The sequence below is a fragment of the Morone saxatilis genome, unplaced genomic scaffold, assembly GCF_004916995.1.
Source record: "Morone saxatilis isolate NCDOM2014 unplaced genomic scaffold, NCSU_SB_2.0 Contig24, whole genome shotgun sequence".
Taxonomy (NCBI): Eukaryota; Metazoa; Chordata; class Actinopteri; family Moronidae; genus Morone; species Morone saxatilis.
In genome coordinates, this window is record NW_023339807.1 from 3762690 (window position 1) to 3776618 (window position 13929).

At 40.1% G+C, this 13929-nt stretch overlaps 1 protein-coding gene across 3 annotated transcripts in view; it reads left to right on the top strand.

Annotated features, from left to right (window-relative positions):
* Positions 1–13929, top strand: part of LOC118335827 (neurocalcin-delta A) — a 65727-nt gene that overhangs the window by 41234 nt on the left and 10564 nt on the right. For all 3 annotated transcript variants that reach the window (XM_035672274.1, XM_035672273.1, XM_035672272.1), the window contains one exon: positions 9827–10237. In XM_035672274.1, coding sequence (XP_035528167.1) covers positions 9860–10237 — 378 coding nt within the window. In that variant the 5' untranslated portion in view covers positions 9827–9859. The remainder of the gene's footprint in view (positions 1–9826; positions 10238–13929) is intronic.

Consider the following 13929-nt stretch of genomic DNA (forward strand, 5'->3'; position numbering starts at 1 on the left):
ACCCACTCCTTCTGTAGATAAAAAGGCTCATTCTTAGGTAATGATTAGACATGAATGAAAATATAGCTATGCATATTATTTTCTATTTCTGCCAGTAGATCCTCCTAAATGTTACACACTGGACCTTTTAAAGGGGCAAGGCTTAGCAAATGGTCAGTTGTGTAAATTTTAGCAGTAGTCAGACTATACATCCTATATACCAAAACTGTTGAAGCTAGCAGTCTATAACAGACAGACAGACATCTATTGTGTTTCCTCCTTTTGTCAGCCATGAGTTAGTCATCCAACCAATTAACCAGGTCCAATGAGCCAGTGCCAGCCAGTGCCAGGCAGACAGAGAGCTCCCACCAGGGCACCACAGACAGGGAGCCAAACAAATTAGACATGACCTCAGAGTACAAGGCAGGGATCCTTTTGTGCTGGACAAATAGGAAGTGAAGAAGAGAGATTCCACACAGGCATGCAACCAGAGCCGATTCTCATAACAGTCCACCAAAATAGTTGTCAAATCTGACTCAGCTGAGAGTTGCTTAATCCACTGTTATCTGGAATATTTACACATTTATATATCTGATGCTAAGAAGCAAGCCAGAATAAACATTAAGAGGTTATGTAATTCTTATTTAATACCACTACCATGGATAATAACAGAGTTGTACAGGCACAGTGGCCACAGATCTCTGCACTGTGGCTTTATAGATGAAATTACATAACCCTTAAGTTGATTATGAAATTGACTTGAGGAAGTGTGTCATCTTGTGCTTCTCACTGGTTCACTCTTTTTCTCCCGAATCAATAGCCACAATGTGTGGTTGCCGCCTCCTCCTCCTCCTCCTCCCCCTCCTCCTCCTCCCCCTATCAGGTCTGTTACCATAGCAACCTAATGAAAGCTAAGGAGGCCATTTAAAAGTATAAGGGCTGAGAATATCAACTGTGGGCAGCTTCAGGCTAACCAGCTAGCAACCCCAATCAATCCAACTAGACTTCAAACCCTGTTTGTCTGCTGCCTCTGGTTTGGGGTTGATTTGATGGGACAGAGCTTGCACAAAGTATGGTCAGCTTTATTACTAAAGAGAAGGGAAGAATCAGAATAAGTCAGATCCTAGAAAAGTTGGCTCAAGTCCAAGTAGTACAAACTGATCTGCCCCACTCTTGGGTCACCCTCTATCCAGCTACTGCCTGGCTGCCTGCCAGTGCCTGTCTCTGTGTTTTCCCACCTTGCCTCCCAGTGCCAGCGCATTGTCAGGAAGCTTAAGGGGAAAGGTTTCTTCTTTTTCTAGAACCAATGCACATTGCAGACTGATTCTGGCTTAATGTTTTGATGGGTAAAAGCCCTTATTGTGGTTCAGTAAGACGCTCTTGGAATTATGCGCTCCCCTGGGAAAAAAAGCCAACAGGTACATTAGTGGTTCCACAAACGGTGTGGCTTGAGTGATGAATTATTATTAAATGGCTTGAATTGTCTTCAGGTTTTCCTGCCGGGACAGGAAAAGAGAGAATAGAGGCATGACTCTTAGGGCCCAGTAGGATGTAGGCAGACACAGTCATCATCCATTCATCAGCATTTTCTTTCTTATTTTAATCTCTATTTTTGAGTGTGTCTTTGTGTCCTTCTCTGTCTCACCTCCCCACTCCCCTCTCTGTTGTTCCTGTTGTCCATTGTTCTGGAGACTCAAGCTGCTGCCCTGCACTTAGAAAAACCAAGTGTACAGATGTTTCTAACAAAAGAAAAAAAGATACCCCCACCCCACCACCTCCTTCCCTTTTCCTGGGAAACTTTCTCTGACTTTTCTTTCTGATTTACTCTCCCCAAACCAAAACTATTTCTTTATGGTTGTGCATCACAGTCCCTTTGTGTGGTTAGCACTCATATTATTTGGAGAATTCATCCCAAACCACTTTGGTTTTCCATTGCAAATTTAGCATCACCACTTCTTCCGTTAAGAACTATTTGCATTGAGAAGAGTGATGAGCCAAGTAAAGATTAATTACTGTTTAATAAGTGCCATATGTATGCATGTATTGATTCTAAACATTTTGATGCTGGGGCACAACTAGACAAAACATAAGTGTACCAAATTATAAATTAGCACCCTGTTATATAGAGTACTCCAGGAAGTGAACGGGAGGTTTCCAAAGTGAAGTGCTCTACTTATACTCAATTCAAAACCTTGTTGCAATATAGTAAATCACATTTAGTCTGCCATTGACTTGCTACACTTATAAGCAAAGTCACAAGTGCTTTTTTTAACACTGGTTCAGCATACTGTACTCTGTGTATGATTTGTTGGTGTGTGTGTGAGAAACAGAGAAAGAACCCTGTGCCACAGTTTGAGCAGAGCAGAGCACAGCTGGAATTAACAAGGCTTTGCTCAGGGCTCTTTGAATCCAGCTAACACCGAGTTATTTCCTCTAAGCTGTGTTAGCTTGGTGGGATACATGGGGTTAAGTCATTGACAGGAACCCGTGTACAGCCACCATAGAGGGCCCACCTCTATATACTTGCTGCTTTGCTATGCTCCAGTGTCAAGAGGAATTGTTTGAAACATCCTTCAGTGTTACTGGAGGTTACAAGAGGCAAGTAGGGAGACTGTTATTACTACCAGTGGACCAGTGAGCACTTTGTTAAGCCTGATACATGAATGAATGATTGAGAAATGGGCTCTGATTGAATACAGCTATGTCCCAGTAAAGAGGCTGGATCTTCCAGAGGATTCAATTTTTCACTTGGAAGTGATCAAAGGGTCAGAATGAGTCAAAAGAGGGAGACTGAGTTTATTCCTCATGATGGAAGAAAACACTTTATCAGGCTTTTATCAGTTTTATGGAAAATTCACTTGGAATGAACAAAGCACAACCAAAACAGGCAGCAGTTGGTGTATTCAAAATTTAAAGTGATAGAAAAGTTTTTTAGTTGCTATCTGTTTTCATCATTCTGCCTCAAGCATGAGATTGATGTTTACTTTGCATTTCTCTCACTAAACCGTTTGCATCCACACCAGTTGTCCAGTCATAACTGTAACTAGACATGGTCAGACTTAAAGGGATGTGTATGGTGCTGTAGTAAGAGTGATATTCTGTATATAAAGAGAGAGTATGGACGGTGGATTATTTTTTAACCCTCTCCAAAACCCAAAATACTAACGACAGATAATACAAATATACTGGCTAATGGTAGATAATATCCACATAATTTTTTCAGTAATTGTAAGGAAGCTGCACTTCTCAGCCACATTTTACGGAGCCTTTGAACAGTTCTCACGACAGGTTTGGTCTGAAAAGTTCAAAGGATTCAGACTAAATCGGAAGACAGCTGTTGTTCTGAAGTTGTTATAGAGCTGAGAGTGTTGGAGATCTCTTCCAGTATTTTCCTTTTCTTAGTTTTCACTTGATTGTTTAAACTTAAACCCCAACAACTCAGACAACCACAGAATCCTTCTACTAGTCTTGTCCATCTGACATTCCTTCTCCACAGGAATCTGCTGCAGCTGGACCTTAAGCTCTTTTCAGCCTCTGCAACAGCTGGTGCTACAGGTTTGGGAAAGGGGGGTGGCTGAGGCTAAGGGGGGCATTATAGGACTAGTTCATTCATTAGTTGTGTTCTTACTGATTTTTTTCATCTGTAATCTTTTGTGCAGTTTATTTTAGGACGGCTGTTGATCTGCTGCTGCTTCTCAGTGAAAGAGAGCAGCGTGGTTCATTTTAGTTGAACTATTGGAAAATCTATAACCTTCAGGGGGCCCTAGGGACCTGGGTTTAAATGCACAGTATGTTATTTCTGAAGCCAGAGGTCTCTCACATCTAAACAATAGCCAAAGTAAATAAAGAGAATATGACAGCACTTTTTAATTCAATCATTGCATTCAGAAGTGAAGTGACACAGACATGTGAATAGGTGTTTCTTCTTTTCTTTTTTCGGAAACATACTGGTGCACATGATTGTCCACCTCTTTTATTCAGTATCTTATAACACCTTAGTATAATTACTGTAAACAAAATAATATTAGAATATTACATATAGATTAATAAGTATTCTGTTTATTGCCAGAGATATTGTTGTTAAAGTCAAGCATCCTGTTGCCAATAGTCTAGTTTAGCTGTGGTTAATATACTAATGATTGTAATTTATCCAGCTGAAAAGAATGGTCTGGAGTAGTTGCTTCAAACAAAGGACGTATGCAGAGTAGACTGCTGTAATGTTTGACCATTTTGGATCTAAATTAGTATTGTTTGACTCCCTGCTGCATAAAGCATTTTTAATACCTTTTGAATTTATACAACTGTTGATCACAGTTGGCTTCTTGCTACTCACCTCACATAACTGCACTCACACAACCATCTATACACCTACACACACATAGACACACACATCCCGCAGCCATGGTTTTTGTGTATTGGACTGAGTGGTGTGTGTACCCATGCATATGTGTATGCAGCGCACTCAGCCAGACAGCTCATCAATGGCTGTGAGATTTTGCTGAATGTTACTATGGTAACTGCAGTGAAATTGCTTCATAAGAGTGTGAATAGTTCATGTGTAGGATGAAATAAAACAGAGGATGAAGAATATGGAAATAAGGTACGGGCAAGGGGGAAGAAAAAGACGGGGAGTTTATGAATGGAATAGTAAAAAGAAGTAAAAGTGAGAAAAGAGGAATTGTAATGGAGAGATTAAAAAACAAGGTGTATGTATTATACAGGTACATATTGTCTCTTTATGTTTGTATCCTCTCCTCTGCCTATCACACTGCTTCAGTCTCTACCTCTCTCCTATCAGTGTATGAGAGCCGTCTCATAAATGTATTCATACAGCATTAACACAATCACGGACTTCACAGCCTTTCATCGTAGAGAGGCTTTGTGTTTTACATAGAAATTGTTTTATCCACAGAGGAAGTGGTCGGAAAATATCCGCCGCTTGACTGGTGAGTGTGTGTGTGTGTGTGTGTGAGAGAGAGAGATAAGTGGGTAGGTTGTTATAATCTGAATGTGAATTGGAGCCTTGGAACCAGGTCTGCCCAGGTTCTATTTGAATCTGAATCGCACCCCACTACTGTCCGCACGCTCGATTTGAATCATAATTCATTTGGTTGGAGTGATTTGAGGCGGAGTCCAAATGGTTCTGCAGCTGGCTTCAAGAAAGGAAGTGTAAGTGGATGAGAGACAGGAGCAGTGTAAAGTTTCCAGCCAAATTGTTCTCATCTTTTCTGAACTGCAGCAAGAAACTGATGTCCAATTGTTTTTAAATAACCTTATTTAGTCACATAAGTAGCTTTTGTAGAACGTATGGGTCAGACAGTGAAGCGCTGCAGCACTTCTTGTAGCTGTCACATCACAAAGATGTGAACATGGTAAGCAGCTGATTATTGTCAGTGTGTTAGCATGCAGATGTTGCATTTAGCTCAGTGCACCGCTATGCTCGATTGCAGCCTCTCAAAGCCGCTAGTCCCTTAGGCCGTATACAGACCGTATAGTCTATATATAGTCAGTTTCAACTTTTTCCCCACAAGTCGCTGCATTTTTGTTTGTTTGTTTTTCAGCATCCATTACAGCCGAACCACCACTCAAAATGAATAGGAGGACTGTCTTTTTTGCTGCAGCACCAGATTTGCCAGAATCTGCCCTTTGTCTTGTTTCATTTTGTTTTTTGTTCCCTTATTATATTGTCTGCGACAGAAAATGTTCATTAATATTATGCACCCAATTAGTACTGCAAATGGCTGTCATCAATTCCCTTTGAGCAGCTGGGCATTTTTAATGTTAAGCAGTTGCAGGAGGTTGACGCCTTAAGATTTCTATCTGTTAGATAAATGGTAAGAAAAGGAACGGAGCAACAGTATCTCCTCCTGCAAAGGAGCTAACAATTGTGGATCAAACTGATTGATGTAGTGGTCAAAGTGGCTGTGGGAAGAAACCAAATTGAATTTGTGACACAGTTATTATCCCATCTAAGCACATCTGGCCTGTTGATGTGGAAAGTGAGCAGAGACTGTCAGATTGCCTGTTTTTGGAAAATGTTGAAAATGTTTAGGTATACCACCCCCAGCCCAACTGTGATAAAGCAGCTTTCCAGCACTATCCAACATTCTGAACAGCACGCATGTAGCAGCCTTGAGAGACACAAAAACGTTTTCTGTCACTCACCAGAGCCTACTCGTTTAAATGTCAGCTGCTGTCAATCTGAAATATACAGTACAGTACATACACAAGCTCTTGTTCTCATTTCAACACATACACACACTTATCTTTTTATCTCTGTCCATGTTTCAGCCTGTCTTTGACTACATGTATCTCCTTACCAGCTAACTCTAAACATAAAGCAAACCCAATTTCATTTAAATCTGAAATTTAAACCCAAACTGAACTCTAAAGTAGCTCATTTACTTCCTTAGGTCTAATATTCACACTAGTTCTTAGAAGAAGAGATAACAGCACACAGACACACACAAATACAGACGAGCAGCCGAAAACAAATCAGCTCAGTTGGCTGAGCATCAGAGTGGTTTCATCACTACGGCTGTGTGTGTGTATATATATGTATCATAGCAGGTGACAGGGCACAGTGGGTCAGTAATTAAGGCTTTGTGAGTATATGTGTGTGTGTGTGTGTGTGTGTTACAGCAGTGGACAGGGTCACGGCTGTGGATTCCATTAGTGAAGAGCCTTGAGAAGTGTGATCACTCTGAGGGTCAGTTGCTGTAGCAGCACCTTAAACAGTAGTCAGTGCAGTAATTGGCGTAAAGTCAAAGTTTTCTCAACCAAACCTTCAGTTGTGCATTATAGGATAGAGGAAAATAAAAGCATCATGACTCTACTTGTGCCAAAAACAAACTCATCCAAAGGTTTTGTTTTTGTTTTTTTACTTAAATTTTAAAGTTTAAAAAAAGCCTGGCACATATACTTTTTGATGGTCTTTCATTTATTGTTAAAGGCCTTAAACTTCTTTTGTTCGTGCCTTGCAATTGGTAAAAGAAGACTAAACAGAAAGTGTAGAAACAGGATGCACTTGAGAGAACATGAATAAAAACCTCTGAAAGTAATGACTAATTAAATTTCATGTCTGTATGGCATTCAAAAATTGCAGCAAAGGGCTTGGTGTAGAGACTAGGACTCATTGTTTCTTATTCTAAACTAAAGCTTTTTTATCCACATTTTGGTTTGCAAGTGCCATGTTAGCTGCATGGCTCTGTGGGTGGCAGTCAGTCCACCACTTCACAACAGTCTTTGCAAACTAAAAGTGTTCCTAATCAATTCATTTATTTACCAAATACCTGCAAGGCATTCCCATCAGCCTCAGCTGTACTTTGTATTCAGAGCTAATTAGCAAATGTTAACATGCTAACATGCTAAAGTAAAAATGGTGATTTCTTAGTGTTGTAACAGTAATTAACCTTGATTTGTGTCCTTGAATTTGAGGGATGTCCTTGAAAAGTCCATGAATTAACTGTTTAAGAGGGTTTGGGATTGGTTTTCCCTTCGGTTACTCTTGAGTCCAGGCTCCAGGTTATCTTGTCTTTATTGATATATGTGCAGCCTGTTAAATGTTTCTGTTTACTTCTGTGTTATCTATCCTTCCCACAGTTTCCGTATGCTGCTGTTTAAATGTTAAGCAGTTTTTCTTGCTGTACCCGATGTGGCTGTTCAACCAAAAGTCTGCGATAGAAGTAAACAAAGGACAGTGTCCCCACAAAATCCTTCTTCCATTCATTCATGTGCCTCTCAAATGATTGCGATCCTTGGTTATGACTGTGTCTCAACCAGACATCAGAGCCATTTCCACTGTCATGTTTCCCAAAGAGAAGTAGAAGCTGTTCTGTAACAGCCTGGCTGCTTATTTCACTGTGTTTTAGGGCACGGCTGGAGCTCAGGCTTTTGCATCAGGCTCTGAGAGTTGATAACTTAACACTCTGATAAGTTATCGCTTTTCAAGTATACTTGAGTACATTGTGGAATTTTTGCTTAGTGGTAGCCTTGGTTGAACCTTGAATGCAGGAGATCTGTTTTTTTTTTTTTAGTATCTGCCATGATATGACTTGATGTTAGTAGATTAAAAGTCTGAGGTCGCACTTTTTGTTCTCATTTTTCTCAATGTGTGACTGTAGTAGTCAACTGTAGATGACCTGTTCCCAGGGATTTGAAAAATAAACTTTTAGCAGTTGTTTGTCATTTCATATGGTTTCCTATAGCACAGTTGTATTCAAGGACCTTGCTAGGTGGTTTTGAGTATAGAAGTGAGTCATTTCCTGAGAGTTTTCAGAGTGAAGGCCAAGGTGAGGCTGACAGGGCACTGCACAGGGCTGAATATCTGCTGGACATAAATACATACAGTGCAATCTAAACACATACAGGATTAAGTATGTTAGGGAAATTACTGCATGTTTGGTTCTTATAACTGTGTTTTGGTTGCATAAAGGCTTATGATGAACACACATAATAAAATATGAGCCTGCAGAGAGCATGGTTACTGTATTGAGAGAACAATCTCACAGAGACCAGGAGCAGGCACTTCCTGTTTGTTTCACCAAAAGGCAGATAACACTGACTCTACTGTGGCTCTTGTCACTTTTTGCCCTGCTGTCACTATATCCCAGTCATACTCTGACTCTGTCTGTCTGCCGATGTATCTGCTACCTCTTTTGTCTCTAGAGAGATAATATCTATGTAGCCAATATTAAATAAACAAATAAGATATTCTGATGGATATTAACAGTCACTGGGGGAATTTTTGACATTTTGAAACAAAAAACTTCACAAAAATTGTGAAATTGAACACTTTGGGTCTTCATAAACATCAGGCATTACTTGTTACTTATGGAATCATAGACTTGAAAAGAGGATATGATTGTAATATTGTAAGGATTTGATTAAACTGCTCAACAATTTCTGTGTTTTAATGCATGAAGAGTGTCTGTCATAAACTAACTGGAACACTGGAAAACATTTAATTGTTAACCCGATTTAACGTCTATTCATTGGGGTGTTTTATGAACTTAATGTCTAGGTCAACCAATAATTTCTCAGCTCCGAGGCACCAATAATTCAACATGGCAAACAGACATCTTTATGAGCACCATGACCTTTATTGTCAGAGAGTAATATAATGTGCTTTTATTCTGGCTCAACTGCATCTAGATGATGAGTAATCATTGTTACTATTTTGAGTGAATTTTATATTATATTTTATATTTAAATCGACTGCAAACAGGGATTTTAAGACTTCATCCTGTTCATAAAGAGCTATACTACGAACACTGATGCACCAGTTCCAGGAAGAGAATTAAGAAATTGTTTCTCAAGAGGTTATGAATTTTAATGATGTTTGTTGAGTGGCTCAGCTTCAATATAATTTGACTGCACCACCTTTTCCTTCCAGTACAGCTAAGCTGACGTTAGTGTGTGTCTAGAGATTTTATAGACTAATTAAACCCATGTTGGGCATATGGCGCTGTGTGTACCCAGAGTACACAGCGCTGTTTTCCATGGAAAGTTCCAATAGTTTGTTAAAAAGGAGGTGATTTCAGTCCTGATAAACGTAAAGTCTGCAAAGAAGGGTTGCTTACATTTTTGGTTCATACCTTGGTAAAGCAGCTTGAGGACACAACAGCTGCATCCTTGGCTTCATCTGGTGGTTATGTTGCTGATTCATACACAGGATTCAGGCCTTGGAAAGTGGCCTTGCAAGTAGTCATAAACTAACTGTGATTATGTCTATGAGCAACAGCTGTCCTTCAGCTGGGACCCAAGAAATCAATAGAATTGCACTTTAAATTGCCTGTTGTTTATCCCACCCTAAAACCAAACCTTTTCATCTCCCTCTCTCTCCCAGCTGTGAGCCGAGTGATTGACAGGGCCGACAGACATGGGGAAGCAGAACAGCAAGCTCCGTCCTGAGGTGATGCAGGACCTCCTGGAGAGCACCGACTTCACCGAGCATGAGATCCAGGAGTGGTACAAGGGCTTCCTGAGGGACTGCCCCAGCGGGAACCTCTCCATGGAGGAGTTCAAGAAGATCTATGGTAACTTCTTTCCCTACGGAGACGCGTCAAAGTTTGCCGAGCACGTCTTCCGCACGTTTGATGCCAATGGCGACGGGACAATAGACTTCCGGGAGTTTATCATCGCACTAAGTGTGACGTCACGTGGCAAGCTGGAGCAGAAGCTTAAATGGGCCTTCAGTATGTACGACCTGGATGGAAACGGGTACATCAGTAAAGCTGAGATGCTGGAGATTGTTCAGGTGAGTGTGCATGGAGGCAGATGGACACGTTGTATATAAACACTGCATATTGAACAGACTACAGATAACAAAAGATCCCAGTGTCTGAAATACAGAAACATGCAGGACAGAAAATGACACAGGAAAAAAGTTTCTTTCACATGGTAGCCTCAAGTGTTGTCTGTGAATGTGAGGCAGTCAGTTGAATTAATATCTATCAGGTGACGCATAGACATGTGCACACTCACACACACAACACTGGCTGTAACATTAGCCAGGGTAGTATTGTATTAACAGCACTGCCACTGTATCCATAACACACTCTTTATGAGACTAGGGAAAACAGTGCTGGCATTTTAAGAACAGGAGGACATACAGCTCTGCTCCATGGAGCTGGATGTGCCTCTAACACAGGATCTCTGAGAGATATATACCTCAGGACCTCATTTACTGCCTCCATTGAAATGTCAGTGTACTTAAAAGATGCATTAAGATATAAAGATTCATTGGAAACGTTTATCGTCCTGCCAATAAAAGCAGTTTTGGAAACATTCAGGAATGTATTAGCTTTACTCCTTAAATGTTGCTTTTACTCTTATCTAGAAGGGAAAAGGATCAATTTTCCGTTTTAAGTTCCACAAATGGAAATAGAGATTAGTATACAGTAGGTGTTTTAGCAGACATGTAGTAGGCTCTGTATTCTCCTCTGTTTAAACTTCTTAAAGGGTTGGCTTGTAGTGTGTATTAAGACCGTATTAAGTCTTGTACTGTCGTGTTTATGTGTGCATGTTTTATCTAGTACAAGCATTAGCATATTTTGTAAAGCCTTTTTGGTTTCTTTATTATAGCTGCCAAAACAGCCTAATGCTGGAAAGATGAGGAAGGACGTTTATATTAAATCCCTGAAAGTGTTAAAAGCCCTGCATGCTAACCTGTTGTTATTCATTAAAGTAATGAAGGTAAATGTCAATGCCCAGCGGGCTATGTGGACTTTCAAACATTCGGAAAAAAGATTAAACCTGACACAAGCAATTTGAGAAAAAGCCCTGGTCATTTTGAAAAGAGAGGTTTAGTTCAGTTGTACAGTCTATACTGTAGGTTTACAGTACAGAAGCTGGCTCACCTTTAGAAAAGAAAATGACAAGGGGAAAGGGGGGGTGGCACGGATGGCATTTCCTGCACACAAGCTTCTCATGTAAACGGACTATTAGAGCTGCACACACATATACTATATATATCGGTGTGTGTGTTTGTGTGTAACACTTCTCCCTCACTTTTTTTTCTTACTTCCTCCACATTTGTGCAACAGCAGCTAGTTGATCCCACTTCAGTTTCACCTAGTTTCACCTCTCCTTGAGCAGACTTCTTAATTTTAGAGACAGTGTTTCTCTTTAATGTATGTACAGTGAGCTGTAATTTTCTTTTGCCAATCGGCCCTGTGCAGCATGGTTACCGTGAGGCCAAGAAACAAGGAGTAAGACAGGCGAACTACAATGTTATTTTTCATAAATAAATTGATATGTTACATTTAATTCCCAGTTCATTCAAAGGCACGAGGATTAATCATTTGTTGTATACAGTGTTTCACAAAGTATGAAAGTTTCACCGAACACAGTAACTGCATTATTCTGGGGTATTTTTCAGTTACTGTATTTTTAAAATATTTACATCAGAAAAATCTGTTTCTTATCTTTGCAGGTAAAACACATACTTTAGACTGAGGTAATGTAACCAATAACACAATATACTGTGTTTTTTACTAAAATATAACAAAATAATGTGTCTTTGTGTCGAGTACAATCTTAATCGAAACCGATGACAGTCAAAACAAAAAGCCCCAAAGTCAGTTATGTGCATTAAAACAATTAATGAAAGTATCCACATCATCCTACTGATGACTAATCTATTAGCATTTGTCATAATGTGGCAACAATTGAAATGCACTGAAATGCATCATATCTAATTAAAATATAGCACTTACTGCTCATTTAAATGTGTGCATGCAACTCTGCCCTGGTCAGTGCGTCTGCCTTTGTCTTCTGTCAATATTGCACAGCTTAATGTATCATAGCTCATGGGCTGCTTTGTTTTGTACTCCTCTACCTATTATTGTTTGCACATTTGTGATTTTCTGCTCTTTCCCACAATAGCACCACAGAGCTTTGATTTGTATTTTAATATTCAGAATCTTTGTTTCTCTAAGCATCTGAATCGCTAATGGTACAAGTACAGTAGCTATAGAGTCGAGGCTAATCTAGCCAACTTCTCTGATTCATGTCCAAGGCAGCCACAGCCCTTCCTAGGATATATAAATCTATAATGCCTCACATGTGCCCACATATCATTGCTTCAAGGTTAAATTAGCCTCCCTACCTCTAGACCGCAGTGATTCAGACCTGTCACTTCTTTTTACATCCTGACGACGTAAACCCTCTGCACACTTTCCATTAAAAGGTGGTGCTGTTCCCAAGGACAAAAAAATAGAAAGCGGTGACTCAGATGTTCATGTCTGGCTGTCTGCAGGGCATATCAATTAAGGTGAATAAGAGAACAGGAGTGTAGAAAAGTTGATAGTTTTGCCACAATGAGGGAATGAATCTGCAGCATGTCTGTGATTATTTAGCTAATTAGTTTGTGTGTATGTGGCAGATGTTAATTAGCTGCAGTCTGTTAAGGGCTCAGAAATGTTGACCACTTCCACCATGAATGCAAAACGCAGTACTGTAGCTCTAACTCAAATCTGATTGTAGATTTTGAAGTGTAGAAGCAGGAGCTCTGTGTTTTACTTTATTAGATTAGACAGTGCCATTTCTTATTGCTGAAGTGCAGTTTTAGAAAGAGCCCAGGGCCATCTCAATCTCTCTATGTCTGTCTCAGATAGAGGAGCATTTATACAAACACACACAGTATTCATCTATCTTCATGCCTATCTGCTCCCTCTCTGCAATTGGCTGTTTGACTCTCCTGGTTCAAAGCCACCCGCCTCTGCAGAGAGAAAGCGGGCTTAAGAGAAAAGCTTTCAGGTAGCGCTGACTTCTGCAAGTAACTGCTGAAGTTAAAATGATGCCTGAGCTCAAAGTCTTTGAGTAAAGTCTGCAGCTTAGTGTGATCATAGTATCTGCTTTCAGTGGTATCAGAGGGCAGATTGGCAGGTGGATCTCATAAAGCTAAATCCATCTGGGTAGGAGTCGTGATGGTAGCAGGCTAAGCCCCGACGTCCTTCCTCAGCCTAAAGGCAACATATTGTTCACAAGCTTCAGTGTTGCTGCTCACCATCATGAGGTTGCCGTTGGTTTTCAGACAGCTCTTGAATAGATTGCTATGAAATTTAGGGCACACATTCATATCCCACTTAGGAGGAATTGTAATAACTTCGATGATCCCCTCAATTCATCTAGCGCCATATTCTATATATATTCATATTGAGATTGCAATCCAACAGTAACTACAACCCCAAGTTATTATCATTCCAAAATATGAGCTACGATGTTAAATGTAAAGAAATCAGCTGTAATGTGACTGTGTCATCTGTCTTTTGTTTGTATTTCTTACATTTGTTTTGCGATTCTCAGCTTTTCTTTGCGTAATGGTAAATGGACAAATGTTCTAGGTGTGTGGATTCTGTGTGGTGTGGCTCTGCTGAGGGGCTCTATGGAGAACCTTCTGGTTAAGATGTCTACAGTACTCAGAGTTATTGGCATTCATTGTGATTG